Raw genomic sequence first — 22,363 nt, forward strand, 5'->3', positions numbered from 1 at the left:
TTTAACTCCTGTACAAATCTATATACAGGTTTTCCATCCATACATAATTTTGACTTTTTTACAGTCAAAATAGGTATATTGTATGCAGATTATTATTCCTTTTCTCAATTAATGAATTTATCACTGGGGTAATTCTCTCAATTGCCTCTTTTTGATAAGGGATACTGAGGAATGGAAGGAGGTTGAACACCTTTTGTTTTAATTTGAACAGAAGCAGCTGATTTGAGTAGGCCAACATCAGAAGAAGATGTGGCCCAGAGAGACTCAGGTATATCAGCTGGGATTTCAAAGGTGGGAAGTTCCTTCACCTCTTAACTGTCTAAAAGAAATATAGGAAGCAAATTTAAGGATTCCTCAAGCAATTCTAGCGTCATAGAGCCATCTTGAAAGCATGTTATAGTGGCTATAAGTTGCATGAAAGATCTCTCCCTAACAGATTTATAGGTGAGCCAGGCATTAAAAGGAAAGAATGTTCTACTGATAGGGGTCCCACAGACACCATTCATGGAGAAAACTTTGGGACCTTTAGAGGTGCTCCTAATACACCTACTACATTTAAAGAGCTAATAGAATTGCATTCAGAATCAGGTTTACTCACCTGTAATGATCTGGAAGCTTCAGAGTCTAAGAGGCAATCATAATACATGTTTCCAAACTTTAGGGTTACATGAGGTTCATTATTATGGGGTGGGGGGTGGACTGTGATAACTGGTGTTAAAACATCAAGGTCTGGGAAATCAAAGGTTTCACTTTCTGATTCCAGAGCTCTTACCTCCCCCTCTACACACACCTTGATAAAGATCCTTGGCTATTTCTCTGGGGTCCCCCATGCTGAGGGGCATTTCCACCCTGAATATAGTGTGGACAGGCCTCATTTTGGGTATTTTGGTGTAAGTTATTATTTGCCTCATTTGGATTGTTATTTCTATAATTGTTATTATTTCTAAAGTTGTTATTATTTCTATTTGCATGACTACTTCCTACAGTTCATTACACAACTCCTTTTTCCACAGAAGTAACACATTAATGGTTGATTTGTGGATTCCTGTAAAGGGGCTATGGCCACTCCTTGATTTGCTTTGTCTTTTTCCATTTTTTCAGTTAAAGCTTTTATATCCTTCCTTAATGTCTTCACTATGTCATTGTTCTCTTCATCTTTCCTTTCATGGCCATTAAAGACATAAACTGCTACTCTTCTCAATTCCTTGAGATCCATAGAAGCCCAGTTTGGGCAGTTAGTCTTAAAGTAGTCTTTGACCACTTTACAACAGTTTTTTACAAACTGTCTTCTAATTTGCCTAATGTCCCTTTCTTTGGAAAGATCCAGGTCCATATATCTTCCTCCCGGCTCAATAAGTCTATCTATATACTGAGAGGGATTGTCCTTATTATTTTGCTTTACATTTTCAAGCTTTGTCCATGTACCAGGTCTATCAGAACAATCTTTTTTAGTAATGTTTCTCTAGCCTGGCATAATTTTAAATAATCTTCTTTATTCAAGTTCTGCCTTGGGTCTTCCCAGGTCCATTGAATTGCTTTCCTTCCCTGGGCCTGATTAACTAGAGAAACAATTTAATTTTTTTCTCTTTCCATTAAAAAATCTTGGAGAAAAATTTCCGTGTCAATCCATGTGGGATCATAAGTACAATAAATATTTTCTACCATTTTTATAACCACAATGGGATCATCTTCAAAGGAAGGGGTATTTCCTGGAATCTCTCAATGTCTTGTGGTGTGAAAGGTGTATGGTGTCTAAGGATCACTAAATCTCCAATTTTGTTGTAAGTAGGTACTTCCTTTAGGGAGAATAGGCCTTTAATTGAGTTATGTTTTATTTTTGTTGCTAGGCCGATGGTTTGAGTTGTGATAGAGTAGGTAAGTAGGTGAGCTGACAGGGAGGGGTTGGCCTAGGGTTGGTGGAGTAGAGTGAAAGGATTGGGGGTGGGGTTGTGGGCAGGGAAAAGATAATTGAGGATGTGGTTTTGGGCATGGAGCTGGGGTATGAGGGAGCTGGTCTGGGCAGGGAAAGGATGAGAGGTAGGAGCAGGTTGAGGTGGGTCAGGTAGGGGAGAGAGGGGCTGGGGCAGAGAAGGAAGAAGCGGCAGATTGAAGGGAGATTGAGCAGGGATAGTAGAGGTGAGGAGGATGATAGGGAGAGGAAGGGTCAGGGGATGGGCCAACAGGTAAAGGAGAGCAAGGGAAGAAAACGGTGGATTCAGGCCATGGGCTGGGGAAAAGCTAAGCAAGGTAAGGGAGAAGGTGGTCAGGTTGAGATAGAGGTTAGGTAGGCTTAGGTAAGGGGGTGTAGGTAAATGAATCTTCTTTCTGAAGTTCACAACCTTTGGAGGGAAGGGGTTGCCTTTACAATGGAAACTTAAAATCCAAAAAAAAGGTGTTTTTTTTTCTCCCTCAGAGATTACTAATTCAAAAGGACAAAACCCTTTCCTAACCCCTCTCCCCAGAATGAAATTCTTCCTCCTCAGTATGGTGTAGAATTATAGGGAATAGTGGCAAATTGCTGTCCTCCTCTCCCTTCCAGTGCCCTAACCACTCTTTCCCCTGATCCTCCCCTTTGTCAGAATTTTCAGCCACTAATCAAAGGGCTATATTCCCTCATGCATTTGAAAGTTACTTCCCCTATACTTTTTTTTTTAATTTTTTTTAAACCCTTAACTTCTGTGTATTGACTCATAGGTGGAAGAGTGGTAAGGGTAGGCAATAGGGGTCAAGTGACTTGCCCAGGGTCACGCAGCTGGGAAGTGTCTGAGGCCGGATTTGAACCTAGGACCTCCTGTCTCTAGGCCTGGCTCTCAATCTACTGAGCTACCCAGCTGCCCCTTCCCCTATACTTTTAATGTCTCCATTACAGCAAACCATATAAAAATTCAGAACACAGAGGATGAACTGTTACAATATTTTTCTTTCCAGGTATCAGATTTAACAGATGCATAGGGTAATGTTTCACAAGTGCATCAGCCTGTACCATTAAAAACTTTAGAAGAATTAAAGCAAGCCACTTTCCAATATGAGGCCACTGCCCTTTTCGCCTTTGCTCTAGTGGAAACACTTGCTAAAATATCATTCCCCCTTATGACTGGAAACAGATAGCCAAGGCTTGTTTGTCAGGATGTCTGACTATATGGGAAAATTCACAAGCTCAGATAGAGAACGACAGGAATGCTCAGCTTGGAATTGATTATGATATGCTTACTGGCCAAGATGCCAGTAATATGCTGAACTTCATAATCAGTTGGCTTCTAATTTAAAATCATACCAGCAAATCAATGCTCTTGCCTTGTAAGCTTGATGCAAAATTCCCACCACCACTAATAAGACCCAAGAGCTGAGCAAAATCGAACAGGGACTTGAGGAAACCTATCAGGAGTTTGTTTCTTGTTGTAAGCAATCTCTAGGATTATTCAGGACCCTGAAGCAAAACTTTGCTGGTTAGAAAACTTCCTTTCAAAAACGTGGCCCCCACTTGTCAATCAACTATCAGACCATAAAAGAACAAAGCTTCCTTAGGTGATTATCTAAAGCTTTGTGCAGATATAGGACCCTCATACCTCATACCTTCAAGGTGCAGCATTTGCTGCCTCAGTGCAAAAAATTGGGCTACTTCCAAAAGGCTTTCAACACTTTTGTTGACACTGGGCCAATGAGTGTTGGTCAAAAACTGACCTGGCAGGATGATCCTTAATGTCCCTATTGGAAAACATCAGAAGGGGCTGGCCTCAGTCCCATCAAATAATACAGGTAATCCCCTCTCAGATGACCCTACCCCAACTCATGGAAAGAGAACTATAAGTGATTTGTTCTGAGCTACTTCAGGTAGTGCCAGTCTTGATTTGGCCATGACCTCTCTTTTTGTTATCACACTCAACCTACCACTGCAGAAAATTCCTACAGGAGTTTATGGTCCATTACCTCCTTTTGCTTTGGGGCTTATATTAGGAAGGAGTAGTTATTCAATGAAAGGTTTGACTGATCCCAGGAGTAATAAATTCTGTCTATACAGGACAATTTTTTTTAAACCCTTGTACTTCGGTGTATTGTCTCATAGGTAGAAGATTGGTAAGGGTGGGCAATGGGGGTCAAGTGACTTGCCCAGGGTCACACAGCTGGGAAGTGGCTGAGGCCGGGTTTGAACCTAGGACCTCCTGTCTCTAGGCCTGACTCTCACTCCACTGAGCTACCCAGCTGCCCCCTACAGGACAAATTTTTGTCATGGTTCATGCACATGAGAATACAATCACTTTGTTGCCAAATAGTTTTGCACAAATATGACTCATTCCCTCACATGGCTTAGGTAAAGTCTCTAAAGACATCTCCAGAGGTGATCAAGAGTTTGGCTCCTCTGATTTGTATCAGACAGAACAGATTAGGAGAGAAAGACATATGCTCACTATATATAGAGGGAGATAAAAAGAAATTTACTGATCTGTTAGAAAATGGAACTGACATCTTTGTTTTATCTTTATAACACTCCCCCATAACTGGGATACCATTTAATCTTTTGTCAGTCTAAAAGGCATTGGACAGATTGGAGCTCCTATGAAAAATGCTGGAATTCGTTGGGTGGTGTCTGGCAGAAGCAGAAGACCTTTAAACCTTATATAATTCCTGATCTTCCCATTAATCTTTGGTGGTGAGACATTCTTAAAGATTTTGGTCTTATTTTGCATAGACTCCCGCTTCAAAATTTTTCATAAGGCCACTGATTACATATAATCAGAGCACACATATAATAACAAATAAAATTACTTGGAAAACAACACAGCCTGTATGGAAAGAATAGTGGTGGTTAACAAAGGAAAAGTTACAGGCAGCTACTGAACTTGTTCTACAACAACTACAACTAGGTCACATGCAGCTATCCACATCCCCCTGAAACACCTCTATCTTTGTTATAAAGAAAAAAATCATGAAAATGGAGGTTGTTACAGGATTTAAGAGCAGTAAATGCAGCCATGGAAGTTATTGGCCCCTTACAGTCAGGCCTTCCAGTGATTTCAGACATTCCAACGGATTTTCAAATAATTATTGATTTAAAAGACTGCTTATTCAATATTTCTTTATATCCAGACGTCTGCATATTTGGCTTTTAGCTTACCATCAGAAAATTTAAAGGAACTAATGAAGCATTATCATTGGAAAAATCTGCCTCAAGGAATGGGAAACAGCCCCACCTTATGTCAGAAGTGTGTAGCTCAGGCAATAACACCAATAAGAAACCAATACCCCAGAGCCTGTCTCATGAATTACATGAACAATTTGCTCTGGACATGCCCTGAAAAACTGGTTTTGCTGGAAACCCATAAAGAACTTTTACAATCCTTACAAAAATCTCATTTAGTAGTGTCTCCAGAAAAGGTACAGCTGGCAGACCTTTATGAATACCTAGGACACATAATTCAAGGAGCAAAAGTTAAATCCCAGTGAGTAGCCATTAGAATAGGGCATTTAAAAACTCTTAATGGTTTTGAAAAATTATTGGAGGACCTTAATTGGCTTCGGCCATCACTTAACCTTACTAGAGGTCAGCTAAAACCTTTATTTGTGTTATCAAAGGGAGACTGTCAACCAAATTCCTCAAGGCATATAACACCTCAAGCTCAAGGGGCTTTACAATTAGTTAATCAAGCTCTCACTAGTGCTAGGTACATAGAATAGATATTTCCCTCCCTGTTAGTCTTTTAATTTTGCCAATACAGTGCACCCCCACTGCAGTAATATACCAGAACCATGGCCCACTTGAGTGGCTACATCTTTCATCAGTCCCTCATAAATTCATTACCTCATGCTATCAATTAGTGGCAAAGTTAATAACTCAGGGAAGAAAGAGAGCCATACAATTATTTGCAATAGAACCACAGGTTAGAGTAACATCATTCACCAAATAACAGATAACTACATTGAATAATACCTCTGAGGAGTGGCAGGTTGCAGTTGCAGGCTATCCAGGACAATTTCAATATTCCTATCCCCCAAATAAGCTCATTCAATTTTCAGCCAAGCATTATTTTATTTACCTTTCTGTCATTACTGCTAAGCATTTGTCCACTGCCCATGTGGTATTTACAGATGGATCTTCTAATGGAAAGATAGCAGTGCATTCACAGGTTCAGACCTATTCTCAAGTTACTGATTACTCTTCTGCTCAAAGGGATGAATTAGCAGCAGTTATATTAGCTTTGATCTTATGAACCCTAAACCTTTTTGTTGACAGTTATGTATATCACATACTCCAATGCATTGAAACAGCTTTGGTCAGTTCAAAGATTGATGACTCTTTAACAATTTAAGACTTTGCAAGATACAATTCAATAATATCCTGCCATTCTTGTAGATCACATTAGATCACACACTGCCTTACCTGGATATCTGACTTATGGGAATTCTATGGCTGATGCAGCTACTTTTCTCTGTACTCATCTTGTGTCATGGTATCATCAATCATCATCTGTTTACAAATTGTTCATTATTTCAAGGTCTCCCCTTGGAAGACTGTTGTACACCCATATAATTTTATTACACTCACCACAAATTTCCCTATATGTTTCTCTTTTCAAGACCCAATCACAGGGTGTATTACTGTTTCTTAAAATCTTCTTAGAACAAAAACTGATGTTAATTATATCTTGCAATCTATATCCCTGGTTGACACCTATGGAAATTCAACCCCATCAGATTTTTGCCCCCAACCCCAATAGGTTACCCCCTTGCCCAGAAAAGACCCCAAAACTGGTATTCCCTCTTTCCTTTGATGTTATGTCTTATACTCCAGAAGACTTTCTGTCCCTGACACAGACATTATGGTCACTGATTGGGCCATCCCAGGTTCTACTGAGTGGGTCATCCCAGGTGCTGCTGAGTGGGAGGCCCCAGACTCATTTCTTATATCTATGCTATACACATGCCTGTTGTAGGATGGACCCCTCCTATGTTATCTATTGGGGAAACCCATCACCCATATATTTGGCAGCTTCACTATTCCTGGGCTAATATCATGTTAACATACATAGATGAGAGAAAAAATTCTGATCCCATGATTTGGTCATCCCTCTCATGTGTTCCCAATCCATATTTAATCCTTATTGGACACCTCACCATTTCAACTTATTATTCTGAAAACAGTGTTAAGATGTATAACTATTCCTGTACAAACTGCAAAATCACTAATTGTATTTCCCCATCCATTATGTCTCTAACTGATTAGATCATTCTCCTGAAACAACCCCCATGTGTTATGCTTTCTGTACATATTTCTGGTCATTGGTACTCAGATCCCAATGTTTAAACTCTTCAATTGATCATGGGCCACTTCAAAAGAGTTAGGAGATTCATAGGATGGCTTATGGAAGGAGCTGTCCCTTTACTAAATCTTATTGCCACCTCAGTCACATCAAAAGTGGCACTTAATACTATTCAGACCACCACTTATGTTAATAAGCTGTCAGAAAATGTTTCCCATGCTTAAGATACACAAGAAATTATAGACTCAAAATTACAAGCCCAACTTAATGCACTAGATGGTGCAGTTTTTTATTTGGGAGAACAGATAGCAGGTTTAAAAATGAAAAATCACCTTCAATGTCATGGAGGATATGAATACATTTATATTACCCCACTCCCTTATAACTCCAATACAAATGGAATAATATCATTCAGCATTTATTAAGAGTATGGCATCATAAAAACAAACCCTTCACCAAGAAATTTTGCCTATTTCTCAATCTCAACTCACTTTAGCATCACCAGAGGATGCTGCTACAGAATTTACTTATGCGTTGAAATACCTAGCTCCTCACCCCTATGACATATTTTCATTAATAGGAATTTGGTTACTCATCCTTATTCTTTTTCTTTCATTTTTAGTTGGAATCAAGTGCTTCCACTTTAGAAAGCAAAAATTGATATTAAGCATTTATTTACTTCAGCTTCATTTGTCTGATTTAAATTAAAAAGGAGCATATGTGGAAGCAAAGCCTGAAAACCCCACTGAACAAAACTCTGGGGGACACAAAAAGCCCGAGTCCCTCAGCAAAGCTGAGGACATAGACCACATGAAGTTAGTCACATAACTCACTCCTCACCCTGCAGACATCAAACCTCTCCTCCTCCCCACTTCTGTTTGTACCAGATGTACCTGCAAAATCACTGATGTATGCTTTATCTTGGGAATCTAAACTAGACTGTTTATGATCGTATAGAATTCATTCATTGTGTATGTGGAATCTTGTGCAAAGACCCACTTGTTTTGCTCTCTCTATAAAATAGAAACTACAACCAATAAACCTTTGCCTTGATTAGCAAAAAGCTTTTCTTGGACCTCTTGCCAAGTGTACTTTGTTTCATTTCCCTCCTCCCTCTTTAAGAACCCTCTAATAATCTGCTGAGCAGGACTCACATTGCTTCACTCGATATAAGGAAGGCTTCTGGCTTCTTCTCATTATAAATAGTACTTGCTAATGGTTTTAGATGGATGCTTCATGTAATTTATTTAAAAAATCCATTTTAATCTAGGATTTCCACTGTCTTAATAGGAATGGGTGTTCTATTTTGTCAAAGACTTTTTCTACATTCATCAATATAAACATATGTTTTTTAAAATTACTTTTGCTATTGATACTGTCAATTATGCTGATAGTTTTCTTATATTAAGCCATGCCCTCATTTCTGCTATAAACCTTATTTGGCCACAATGAATTATCTTTTTGACATATTGTTGTAGTCTCCTGGCTACTATTGTATTTAGAATTTTTGCATCCATATTCATTAATGAGAATGATCTATAATTTTTTTTTCTGTTTTTGCTCTTCCTGGTTTATGTCTCAGTACTATATTTATTTCATAAAAGGAGTTTGGCAAAACTCTTACTTAATAATGTTATATCAAATAATTAATATATTGGAATTAGGGGATGCTTAAATGTTTCAAAAAATTCACTTGTAAATCCACATTTTCCCTCATGTTTTTTGCTTAGGAAGTTCATTTATGACTTGTTCAACTTCTTTTTATGAAATAGGTTTATTTAGATATTCTATTTCTTCTTCTGATACTCTGGACACCTTATTTTTTGTAAATATTCTAACATTTCTTTTACATTGTTAAATTTGTTTTCATATAATTGAGTGAAATAACTCCTAATAATTGCTTTAATTTCATCTTCATTGGTGATATATTCACCCTTTTCATCTTTAATGATCATGATTTGGTTTTCTTCTCTCTTTTTTATTAGATTAATCAATATTTTATCAATTAATGACTTTCTTATATTTAATTTTATTGGTTTAATTTTTAATTTTTTAAAAAAAATTTGGTGTTTAGGTGATGCTTTAAAATTTGTTCTTTTTCTAGTTTTAAAAATTGTATTCACATTCATTGCCCCTTTCTTCCTCCCTTTTATTAATATGAGCATTCAAAAATATACAATTTACTCTAATGTTTTTGCTGTATCCCATGGGTTTTATTACATTGTCTCATCATTATTCTCTTTAATTAAATTATTGTTTCTATATTTTATTCTTCAACCCACTCATTCTTTAAGAGTAAGTTATTTAGTCTCCAACTAGTTTTTATTTTTTGTTTTCATGGATCCTTATTATATGCACTTTTTATTGCAATATTCTAAAAGGGATACATTTAATATTTCTGCTTTTATGCATTTAAACACAATATTTTGTGCCCTAATATATGGATAAATTTTCTAAAAGTGCCATGTACCACTGAGAAGAAGGTATATACTTTTCTTTTCCCATTCAATTCTTTCCATCTATCATATTTTACTTATCTAAGATTTTATTCAACTCTTTGACTTCTTTCTAACTTTTTTTGGTAAGATTTATCTAGGTCTAAGTGAGGAAAATTAAAGCCTCCCACTACTATCATTTTGTTATTTATTTCCATTTGTAATTCATCTAGTTTTTCCTTAGAACATTTGAATGCTATGGCATTTGGTATATATAGGTTTAATATGGATAATGCCTTATTATCTATGGTACCTTTCAACAATAAAGTTTTTCTCTTCATTTCTTTCGATTATATTTATTTTAGCTTTAACTTTGTCAGACCCCTACTTTATTTGTATCAACTGAGGCATAGTATATTCTGTACCAGCCTTTTATTTTTACTTTATGTATATACCTCTCATTTTTCAATGTGTTTCTTGTATCTTCTTGTTCCTTTCTTCTATCCATTTTTTCTTTTATGGGTGAATTTAACCCACTCACATTAAGAATTGTAATTATTAGTTGTGTATTTAACTCCATCCTCACTGTTTATTCTTTTTTTTCTTTTTTGTTGTTGTATCCCACCTAATATGTATTATTTCTTTTATCCACATCTTTTCCAATTCACATCTCTTAGAAATTGTTCCTTAACCTCTCCCTTTGCCCTCCTGGTTCCAAATTTGTCCACTTTTCTTAAGGTTTCTCCCTTTTCCTTCCTTCTTAACGTTTAATTCATATTCTACCCACCTTTTAAAAGTCCCTTTTTTTCCTCCACAACTGTGGCCTCCTGTTTCTTCATATGAGCTCTTAAAACCCCTTCCTTATCTTGTCCTAAGAGTCCCTCTCTTATCTCTTCACTTTAACCCTTTGTTTATTGACATGTACTCCCTTTTAGGTATCTGTCCCTTTTCTTATCCCATTGCCCTCTTTTTTCTTAATCTACCTTTCTTTCTCTTAGTCCCTCCCTTGCACTTCAGTTTTTCTACTGAGATCTGAGTTTTTTACCTAAGAATAGTTGAAAAATTTTTAATTTGTTATATGTCCACTTTTATCTGGTATAATTATGCTTCATGTTACTCTTGATTACTAACCCAGTTCTTTTGCTCTTTGAAATATATTCTCTGTCTCTTGTTCTTTCAATATTGAGATTGCTAAGTCTTCCATTATTCTCTTTCTATTTCCATATTATTTAATTTTTTTTTAGTTTGGAGTATTTTCTCCTTAATGTGGGAACTATGAGACTTAGCAATGATGCTCTGGTACATTTTCATTTTGGGTTCTCTCTTAGGTGGTAATCAATGGATTCTTTCTTTTCCTATTTTATCCTCTGATTCTAAAATCTCTGGGCAGTTTTCTTTGAGGATTTCTTAGAGTATGGTGTCTACATTCTTTTTTATTAATCATTAATTTCCAAGAGTCTGACTATTTTTGTATTGTCTTTCTTTGAACTATTTCCCCATATCAGTTGTTTCCTATTTCCTTCTATTATTTCATTCCTTTGATTTTGCTTTATTCCTTGTTGTCTTAAGAAATCATTAATTTCTCCTTGTCTAATTATACTTCTTAAAGAATTATTTTCTCCTTTGAGTTTCTGGATCTCTTTTACCATTTGGGTGATTTTTCATCATTTTCTTGAATATTTTGTAATGCTTTCCCCCTCCCCAAAATTTCCACAACCTCTCTCATTTGTCTTTTGTGGTTTTTAAAAGCTATTGACAAAGTTTTTTTTATGAGCTCATGGTAATTTAGTTTTTCTTTGCTTTTTTAGAAGTTTGTGTTTTTACTTCACTGTCCTCTAAGTATGAAGCTAGATTTTCTCTGTTCCTATAATAACTATGAATATTTAAGCTCTTTATTCTTTGCTTGCTCATTTTTCTTTTTACGTTTTAGGGGAACATGGAAAAATGAACAACTGTGGAGGATTAAACTATTAATATCAAAACAAGATCCCAAGTAAACACCAAAGAACTCATGTTAATAAATTCTTTCCAAAGCCAAGAAAGGAAGCATTGAAATATGATTGCAGATCAAAGCACACCATCTTTCATTTTATTTCCTTCTGAGTTTTTTATATGTATGATTTGTGTCTTCTGACTTGGCATGGGGAATATGGAAATATATATTGCATGAAAACACTTTTATAACACATAATAGACCTTTTAGTACTTTGGAAGCTAGGAGAGAATTTGAATTGCAAAATGTCAGATAATAAGTTTTTAAATCATTTCTACATATAATTGAAAAAAATAAAATAAAGTAAAAAAATTACAGCAAAAGACAAATTTGTAAGTCTGGATTACTTTTATGTCAGAGTAGGCACAAACTATTAAACATGGAAGAGTTTTGGAACAAATGGACTTGGAGATACCCACATCATTGGTCACTTATTACTGAAGATTTGTGCTTTTCATGGCTTTCTCATTATCAACAATGACATCTGTTTACCTAAATGCAATAAAATTCATGAATGTACCTTCACAGAAAACGTTTCCAGTTAATAAATTGTCATCATAAAGAGAAGAGGCAGACAAAATAAGAATGACAATAGTGATGTGCAAGGAAGAGTGTTGGGTGGATCATTAAATTATCCTCTCCAACCTAAACATTCTTATTCAACAAAGGCAGGAGACTAAAGGCAAGATGACTAATAGAAGATTTAACATCAACAAATTAGAGGCTTTCTCCTTCAGGGAAAAGTTTATTGCTGACTTACAGGGAAAGCATTCAACACACAATTACAAAAGTGGAGTAGATAAGGAATGGGCAACCTTCAGTGATTTTTTTGTGTACAGCACTGAATTTACTCCTTTGGGCCAGAATTCTTGCAAACATGAGAACTTGTTTGATGAAAATGATGAGGAAGTTCAAAAGCTACAGAAAAATGAGAAGTAAACAAGGTTTCCCAGGACAATAGTTTATTCATCTATATAAAGCAGCACTTAAAGTGAAGTGCAAATAAATCTAGAGAGATGCAGGATTCTTGACTCAATAAGAAGAATGATGTAAATCAGTTTTATTCTCATAGTAACAACCCAAAGCTCTTCTATGAAACCCTAAAAGCTATTTGTGGACCAAAGACCTTTGGTATATCTCAGCTCTTCAGTGGTGATGGATCCACATTAACCAGTAACAGGAATGTGACCCCAGAGAGTTGAGCTAAATGCCATAACATTTCCAACAAATCATCATCAATTCTCTCATATTGAAATCAATCCATCTCTAGTCAAACTTTTAATTGAAGAAGATATTTTGAATGCCATAGGGCTTCTTTTGAGTAGCAAAATGCCTGATGTTGATTCGATTTCAGGAAATATTTACAAGTCAAGGGATCAACTGATCATACTAATCAAAATTTCCAAGATATTTGTCAAGAGAAAGTTATACCCAAGAAGATCAATAATAACTTCATATTCCATCTCAGTAATGTAAAAATAAATTGTCCCATGACGTTCAGAAGGGTGTCTCTCTCTTATTTGCTGCTGGCAATATACTCACCAGACTCCTCTCTAATAGAGTGATCCTTCTTCTTGAAGAATGTGATCTATCCAAGACCCAATGTGATAAGAAAGAGCTGAAGAACTGTCAATATGGTTTATATCACCCAATGAATCTAAAAGAAATACCACGAGCAGAAAAGGGAATTTTACATATTTGTTGATTTGACCAGGGTCTCTGAGACTGTCAGTCATGAGAACTTGGCAAAATTTGAGTGTTTAGAGAAATTCATCATTATTGTATGTTGGCTCCATGATGACATACTTACATGAATTCTATATAATTGATGATATTCTTATGCTTTCTCAGTCACTAACAGAGTGAATCAAGGCTGTGTGTTTGCTCTTGTGCTTTTTAAAATGATATTTTCAGTGATGTTGTTGGATGCCTTTAAAGGGGATGAAAAAGGCATCAACATCATTTACCACACTTAAGGTGAATTATTTAACTTTAAAAGGTTGCAAACCATATTAAATTAAGGAGACAATTGGTGCATCAATTTTTGTTCAGGGATGATTGTACACTCAATATAGCCTCTGAGATTGAGATGCAACAGACATTGAATCAATTGCTGCTTGTGTTAATTTTTGCCTGACAACCAGCACCAAGAAAACAAAGGTTCTCCTTCAGAACTTGCAAGAGAGTAAGGCAATGTTTGAAAGAAACAACTTAGGTAACCAAAGTCACCATCTGCTTTCTGGATTTTATTTTCCTTCAACTTTGTGCACCCTATCCCAAATCCTGTAGCCATCCATTTCCAAGTAGCCATCTGGTTCCTAGTTGCCTCCTTGCTGGCTTCTCCCTGTGAAAGTAAGTTGAACATCCTTTTTTTCTATCTCTTATATAAAATGCCAGGGCTCAAAAAGCATTTAACATTTAGGTGTTAAATTTTTTTTTCTCAGTGCCTTTGGTACAACTTAAATCACAAATAGCTTCAATTAGAAAAATAAAAATTACAATCAAAGCAAAAGTCAGCTAGCACCACATCACTCATACATGGGACCATCAGTTATAGCAAGTGGAGAAATTTCAAATGCTGTGGCAAAGTTCACTTTCCTTGGCAATATACTTTCCAGTTCCACTAGGTATGATGAAGCTGGAACAATTTGGTTTTGGAAACAGTGTGGTCCTGGCAACAGATTATGTCTGCTGCCTAAGGAACAATCTAGTTAAATATGGGCCTGGTAATGTGTGTTCACTGCAAACCAGATAGGTTAAGCTGATAAAATTAAATGCTGATAGGAACATGGAGAAATAGGCCTAATATTACATTGGTGTGGATTGTGTTTGTTTTTTTAGAAAACAAGATGGAAATATACATTAGGAGCCATAAAGCTGTACATGCTCATTGGCCTAGGGATCCCATCACTAGGATCAGGCCATAAGGACAATGCTGTGTATGTATGAAAATATTCATATAAGCTTTATTTGTAATGACAAAATAACTGGAAATAACATAAATGCAATGATTGGAAAAAGTGATTGAATAGATTGTGATATCTGAATGTAATGGATTATTTAATATTATTAGAAATGACAAATATCAGAAACAAAGAAAATAAGGGAAATACATGAAGAAATGAAAAGAAAAAATCATAAATTCAAGCAAAAATGTATCAAAGTAAAACAAATCCAAAGAGAACTCAAAGGCAGAGGACATTTATATTAGCATACACATAGAACTGACATGTGTTAAGCAAATTATAAGCAATGTGGAGTCTGTGGTTTTGTACATAACTTTCAAAGTATCTGATTAAGAGTTTGTTTGTGGTAACTACTAAAAATCTCCATGAGCATGTCACAAAATTATAATTACCAAGCTTAAACCTGCAGAAGAGATATGAGAATATACCTTTTCCTTCTCCTAGAGGTCCATTAGTATAGAATATTGCATATAAAATCAGATTAAAAATATGTTTACAAATTTTGCTGAAAAATTTCTCTTTTCCCAGTTTGTGATAGTATATCAAAGGACTATAAGTAAAGTGGATAATTATCCTTTGTTAATGGCTAAATATTTGTGGTACATTAACATAATTCAATTTTACTGGGCCATAAGAAATGATAAACATGACAAATACAAAGTATCATGGAAAAACTTATAGTGACAAAGAGAAGTAATAAAATAAAAACAATAAAAATAATGTAATAATAATAGCAAAACAATAGAAATGGAATACTCCAAAATTATAATACTACAACTTGACTCCAAGAAAGAGATAGGTGACATCTTTCCTCACTTTCTTACATAGTTTAGGAATGATTAGTGTGGAATACTACATATTACATGAAACTAAGTAATGTAAAACACATTATAATTAAAATATATATTAAAATTTTTAATTGGTTGATATTAGGAAAAATGGTAATCTACTAGATGAATCTTAACAAAAATCTTTCCATTTCCATTGATGTATGGTGTTGAAAAATGAGTAAACATTGCTAATGGTGCAGTTTTTCCATCTGGATCTCTAGCATATATCTTTCTTAATGAGAAATCTTTTTTAGCTATGATAGTCATTAAAAATAAGTATTACCTGTGAATGACAACTATTATCAACAAATATCAACAAAATGATCCAGGACAACTTTAAGGGACTCCTGATGGAAAAGAATAATCATTGCCATAGAAGGAGCAAAGTGTGAATGCATATTAAAGCATAACTTTTTTTCATTTTCCTCCAGGAAGGTTTTTTGGTGTAAGCAATATGTGCCTTGTTTTACAACATGTAAAACAAGATAGTATGTACTATATGATAATGTATATACAACCTATATCATATTTTCTGCCTTCTTCAGGAAGGAGGGGTAAGAGGGAAGGGGGGAAAGAATGTGATAGATTTTTTTACATAGCTAATTTGAGAATGTGTTTCTCTAGGATAAGCATATTTATTAAAACATTACATATTTATATCAAATCATTTTTGTTATGTAGCATTATATTGTTATGAATATATATACATCTAAATAGTAACTAAAATGATTATTAAAATAAACTAAAATAGTTCAGACAACCAAAATGTTTTTATCACAAATTATTAAACCAATATTGCATCATGTTGTTAAAAAATAATTAACAACGTTCGAATTCATAACATTTTATTATAGATAAAGCTTTTTCTTTGTACCATTAAGAAATAGAGTGAGAACTATGATCCGCACATTGACCAGTCATGATTTCAAGGAACAGATGAGGAGGAATGTTACCTATTTGGACAAAGAGGGGATATAGTAAATAAGAATGATACATTGTTTAAGTGGGAATTTGTTTTGCTTAACTATGCTTATTTGTTACAAGGATTTCAGTGGCAGGGGAGGTTTCATTAGAGAAGGAAGAAGAGGAATGAAGGATACTAGTATCCTTTACACATCACAATTTTCCCCATTGCAGTTTTGATATATTGCAGCTCAGCATAAGAAACTAAATAGGAATTTTGGGAGAGTTTTGTGAAAGCTGCTGACAACACACAAAGGCCAGCATATGACACAGAAAAAGTTTAATGCATAAAATAGATGTATATTTTATTCTATTTAAATATATTCTATATTTTAATACCATATATACATACACAATTTCTTTTACTGTAAATACCCCATAAGAGAAAAAGAAAAAATATCAGACTTATTCTTTTGTTTGAAGGGACAAAATATTTACCCAGATTTTCCAGATCCCCAGGGCACTCCACCTCTAACCCCCTTGATGAGAAAGGGATATTCTTATCTTTTTCACATTTGAGTAATACTCAATTCCATCTGCTAAATCATTCCAGTCCTAGGAAGCACTAAGATTTGAACTCAAACACTCTGTGAGGGAGTTGAGATGTGGGGGCTGGAGAAAGAGAACAATCTTGATGTTTGCAAGCTGTTAGGTCTCTAATGATAAAAGGGATACTAAAGTTTTTGGGGAAGCCATGCTAGTTTATGTTCTGGTTCTCTCTCTCTCTCTCTCTCTCTCTCTCTCTCTCTCTCTCTCTCTCTCGCTGTATAAATACTTTAAATATATTTTAATTTCACTCCCTTCAGAGTGGTCTCCAGGAAACATTAATTGAGATGTCAAAGTTCTGAAGAGAACAATTTATACAGTACAACGTGGTAAAGACAAACAATTTTGAAGGACTTGGGAACTCTACAATATGAAGAAGCATGCTACCCTGTTCCTGACAGAGGGATGATGGGCTCAAGGTACAGAATGACATTTTAACATGACCAGCATGAGAATTTATTCCATTTGACTATGTATGTGTGTATATATATATATATGCATATATATAACATACGTAATTTATGTATACATACATACTAATAATGATAATGATATTAATGCCACTTATATAGTCTTTAAGGTTTGCATAGTGCTTTGCATCCATTATCTTATCTGATCCTCACAAGACTCTTGATTTGCTCTTACTTAGAAGTGTGGACCTTATTTACTTGTACTTTAGGAGAACTGAGCTTAGTCTTAAAGTAAAAAAATTTTAAAGTCTTAAAATTTTAAGGAAATTAGCTTTGTCCATTAAGATTTCTTCGACACTCAAAGTTATTTTCTTTTCCCTCAGTATTGACAATAATAACACACTAGTACTAGTTGCTCATTTGACTATTTTAATCTTTTGTCTCCTTTCCCAATTTTCTTTGTATGAGGTAAAACTTATTTCATTACCATTTCTCTTATTAAACTTTTATTATTAATATTTTGGGGAAAGGTTTTATGTAATTAATAGATTGAAATTATGCTTTTAAAAATAATTGTTCATATCTCTTGACCTTGTCTATCAGAGAATGGCTCTTAGTTTATTTGTGTTAATTCCATATACATTTTGTTTATCAATTCATTATAAATATATTAACTTTATATTTTTTAAAATTAAGAAATTTTAAAAATTGAACATCTTATGTCATATTTTTAAATAACTTCTTAGTGCATACATGATAAATGTAAGAGATTTTCCCATATACAAAATGACAAAAAAATGGAAGCAGATAATTTTCACAACTTTAGAGAGGATTGTCATACATATAAGGCTTAGTGGTGATCATAAAAATAAAATGCATAACTTTAATTATATGATAATAGATTGTTTATGCACAAACAAAATCAAGGCAGTTAGAATGTAAATAAAAGTTGTTTGGATAAAATAGTCTTTGCTTTACCAATTTTGGTATAGGTTTAATCTTCAAAATCTGTAGGTATTGACATTAATCTTAAGATGAAGAGTCACTTCTGGTTGAAAATGATTTAACTATAAAAAGTTTGAAAGGAAAGAAATAGAAATTATGGACTGTAATATGGCCTATGATCATGGTCTCTGAACTATGATCTGCAAAAATATTTAAAATAATGATAATTAAAGATATGCAATTTGGAAAAATTCCAAGTATTACCCCAAACTCTTTCCAGTCGGCAAAGATGAGAGACATGCAGACAGACAGAAAGAAATGTAGAGAAAATAAATGCTTAAAGTGTTGTGGGAAAGACTGAAATATTAATTCATTGGTCATGGAACTGTGAACTAGCTAAAGTAGAGGCAGAATGATACCTGAAAAATATACTAGTTTCTATGTCAGAGGACCTTGGTTCAAATCTATTCTCTATCATTATCTTTCTAAACTCAAACAATTTACTATTTTGGGGCCTTGGGCTCATGCTCTGAAATGAGGATATTGAACTGTAATAATCTCTAAAATTCTTTTTAATTTTAAATTTATGATTTTATCACTCTACTCTGAAGAACAAAAAAGAATTAAGAAATATTTGACTCAACCACACCACTTATGAATTTATGTGCTAAATAGTATTTTGACCCCAAGAAAATAGGCACAAAATCATATCAATATATTTTTAACAGAAAACTGAGAGCAAAGTGTATGTCCAGCAGCTAGGAAATGATTGGAAAAATAATAATCTATAAATGTTACCCCTTTGCCATCTCCACCAATCCTGGATTTGCCCAAATCTGATTCAACCTCAGAGTCTCCTCAAAAATCACCTTTGGCTAGTTCCCTCAGCCAGAAATTCTCTCAATGAATCTCATTCATTTAATTAGCAAGAATGTATGTATCCCTTTGTAGGCACTGTGCTTGATATAAGATAAAAATTTACAAAGTATTGTGTGATGTAACATTTTCAGAGATAAGGAAATGTAATTTATATACAAAATGAAAAATATGATGGGGGGAAATTGTTATCAACTAGAAGAATCAGAAAAAGCCCCTCAAAGATTAGAGATTCCTCCCCGTATGCAATCTCTCTCCCATCTATTCTCAAAACACTTTGATTCTTCAGATTCACTTATCCTCCTCATTACAAAGTGAGATACTTGGGGATACATATTGTTTTAAGCTTACTTTGTATCCCTAGCACTTCACACAATGCCTGGCATGCAGTAAATTTTGCTTTTTGATTAAGTGTTGATCCTGGAACCTCAAAATTATTATACCTCCAGATTATAAATATTAGGGATGTGGTAGATAAATTCAATTCTAAACCAATACCTCTGCTGAAGACTGTAAGGGACCCAGGCACTGCTTTCTTCCTGAGCCCACGAAGACGGAAATCCTAGTCTTACTTTGAGAGAGGTTGGCCAGATTCCAGATCAGATATCTCCTCATGCCCCACATGAGGCTATTCATTCTTATATTTAGATAGCACGACTCACAAAGTCTGCACAGACAAAGGATAAGATGGTCAAGATGTTCTTACTGGGTCTGTCTCTATTCTGCCTTTTGAGGGGTGAGTCTTGGGATGCTGTGCTGGGTTTATTGTCCTGGGGAATCTCTGTTCCTGATATCTATGTAATGAGTATCAGAACCTGAATATCAGATGAGGTAATAGAAAAAGGCTTTATATTTTCCTCAGACCCTTCCCTTCTTTTGGGATCCTAGGCTTCTTCCCTTAACTTTCCCTAGGTCCAGATGTCATTGAGAATTGAGACACACCCCAAGTATGGTTGGACAAGAGTGAGCAATTTGAAGGTAATGTAACACATTCTATGTTGTCTTCAAGGTGGGGAGCCAAAGTTCGGTAAATCCAGAAGGGAAGTTTTGTGTAGTACCTGTGAACATTTTAAAAAAGGCGCCTGCTTCAAGAATGAGGGTACCTGCCTAACGAAGGAGGGCGCTGGATGCAGAACCCGGTCTTACTATGCATATGCTAACACAAGTGATGGTGAGGAAGTCAGTGCATCAGAGTCTCCTGTCCCTGCTAACCTCTAACCTGGATAGTGGAGCCTATGGGTGTGGGGGTGAGGTCCAAACTGTTGAATAAAATCTGGGGTGGGTGTGGGGTGGGATGTAGCTACCAAGTAAGAAGGGGAGTAGTAATAACTTATCACCAAATAGAGCTATGCATTTCCTGACATCAATGAGAGGTAGATACAGCAGATATTAATTATTATCCCCATTTCATAGGTGAAGAAAATGAAACTCAGGTAAATTAAAGCATTTGATCAAAGTCCCATAGTTATAATATGCCTGAGAATGCTCCTATTCTCTGTCTCTAAGTTTCAAATATAGGGTGGCAGATTCTGGGATGGAATTCCTCTCTAAGAGCTTATGATCTGGAGCTGAGGGAGACTCTTCAAAGGTGAATGCTTCTCCCTTCCTAGGGTGGTCCTATACTCATACTAAACTGGACTGTGTTGAAAATTGCGGAGAGACTGTAGAATTCCTGGCTGCCTATCATGTGGTAAACATATGCTGTTCAGATAGAAATAAATGCAATGAAGATTATTCATTAGCATGATTGTTCAATAGAAGTGGAGTGGGGTGCAACTTGCTCCATCCCACAACTGTAATAGCTTTGTTTTCTCACTCGCACTCATTCCCACCTCCATCTTCTTCACCCCAGAGATCTCCCTGTCTACTCTTGGGCATGCTCCTCCTTAGGGCCATGATTGGCCCAATGATAAGAGATCAAACATACACAGATGGGATTAACTGGAAGAGACTATGTATTGCCTTGAAACTTGACAATGTTAATTTTTTGCCTCATGTTTTATGTTACCCTTTCCCTTCATTTCCAAGTAAAACATTCTTTAAGCCTTCTTTGCTTCAGTTGAATAAAGGCAAAAATCATTTTCATTCATGCCTGGACCAGAAGAGCTGTGGATCAACAGGATATAACATATTTGGGGTGTTGGGGAGGGTCAGGCAGAGACTGAGGTCACTAATTAGATTTGGAAAAGGGCTTAAGAAGTAAGGAAATCACACCGTATATGTGCCTAAATCCAGGATTAGACTATTTTCTCCTCCTAAAGTAATGCACTTAGTTTTAAAACTTTTGTTGATATATAGAACAAATAGACAAGAGCCTTTTGCTTGATCTCTATATCTCAAATCTCTATTTACTATAGTCCACCTTCCACATAGCTGTCAAGTGATTCTTCCTAAAAAGCAGGTATTTCCATGTCATCTTCCCCTTCCTCCATGCCACCGCCACAGTGATTATATGACAGTTTACTCAAAACTCAGAAAAATTCTGATCACTCCAAGTCTTAAGGCAGACATCCATATCTGAAATAATTATATATTAACTCCAAAATTCAAAATAAAACCTTTAAGTCAGGGATCTTTCCACAATCACTTGGGTTAAGTTCACTACATACTATTCCAGGGGTATGTTCATAATTTTCATAAGCAATGGCCAAACAACAATCAGATAAAAATCTCTATGAAATAAACTATAAGACTCTTTTGGCTAACAGAGATCCTAGATTCTCATTAAACTACTTCATTAATTTCAAATTTCACAACAATCTTTTAGCAACTACTTTCATAGAATTAATAAAATTCATGACTCCTCTAAGGCTGAAGACCCAGAAGAGTAAATATCTTGGAAGTCCCCAAAGAACTTAATAGATATTTAAAAAATCCATAATACTTTATTACAGTAAGTATTATTATGCCTTTTAAAATAAAATATATAAATTAATGGGGCAGCTGGGCAGCTCAGTGGATTGAGAGCCAGGCCAAGAGATGGGAGATGCTAGGTACAAACCTGGCCTCAGACAATTCCTAACTGGTGATCCTGGGCAAGTGACTTAACTTCCATTGCCTAGCCCTTAGCATTCTTCTGCCTTGGAATCAATAGATAGTACTGATTCTAAGGTGGAAGGTAAGGATATATATGTATATATATA

General features: G+C 35.3%; 1 protein-coding gene across 1 annotated transcript; it reads left to right on the forward strand.

Annotated features, from left to right (window-relative positions):
* The first annotated feature begins 19,907 nt into the window (after positions 1 to 19,907).
* Positions 19,908 to 20,967, forward strand: LOC123242847 (prostate and testis expressed protein 2-like). The gene is made up of 3 exons (XM_044670963.1): positions 19,908 to 19,956; positions 20,230 to 20,391; positions 20,831 to 20,967. Exons 1-3 carry the CDS (start codon positions 19,908 to 19,910, stop codon positions 20,965 to 20,967), a joined length of 348 nt encoding a protein of 115 aa, XP_044526898.1.
* Positions 20,968 to 22,363: the final 1,396 nt, after the last annotated feature.

Source organism: Gracilinanus agilis, chromosome 3 (assembly GCF_016433145.1).
Source record: "Gracilinanus agilis isolate LMUSP501 chromosome 3, AgileGrace, whole genome shotgun sequence".
In the NCBI taxonomy this organism is placed as follows: Eukaryota; Metazoa; Chordata; class Mammalia; order Didelphimorphia; family Didelphidae; genus Gracilinanus; species Gracilinanus agilis.

Excerpts from the sequence above, each read along its gene's own strand:
- LOC123242847 (XM_044670963.1), top strand. The coding sequence starts at position 19,908 with ATGGTCAAGATGTTCTTACTGGGTCTGTCTCTATTCTGCCTTTTGAGG. Across the intron at positions 19,957-20,229 it reads TCTATTCTGCCTTTTGAGGG|GTGGGGAGCCAAAGTTCGGT; the intron begins GTGAGTCTTGGG and ends GTTGTCTTCAAG. Across the intron at positions 20,392-20,830 it reads ATATGCTAACACAAGTGATG|GGTGGTCCTATACTCATACT; the intron begins GTGAGGAAGTCA and ends CTCCCTTCCTAG.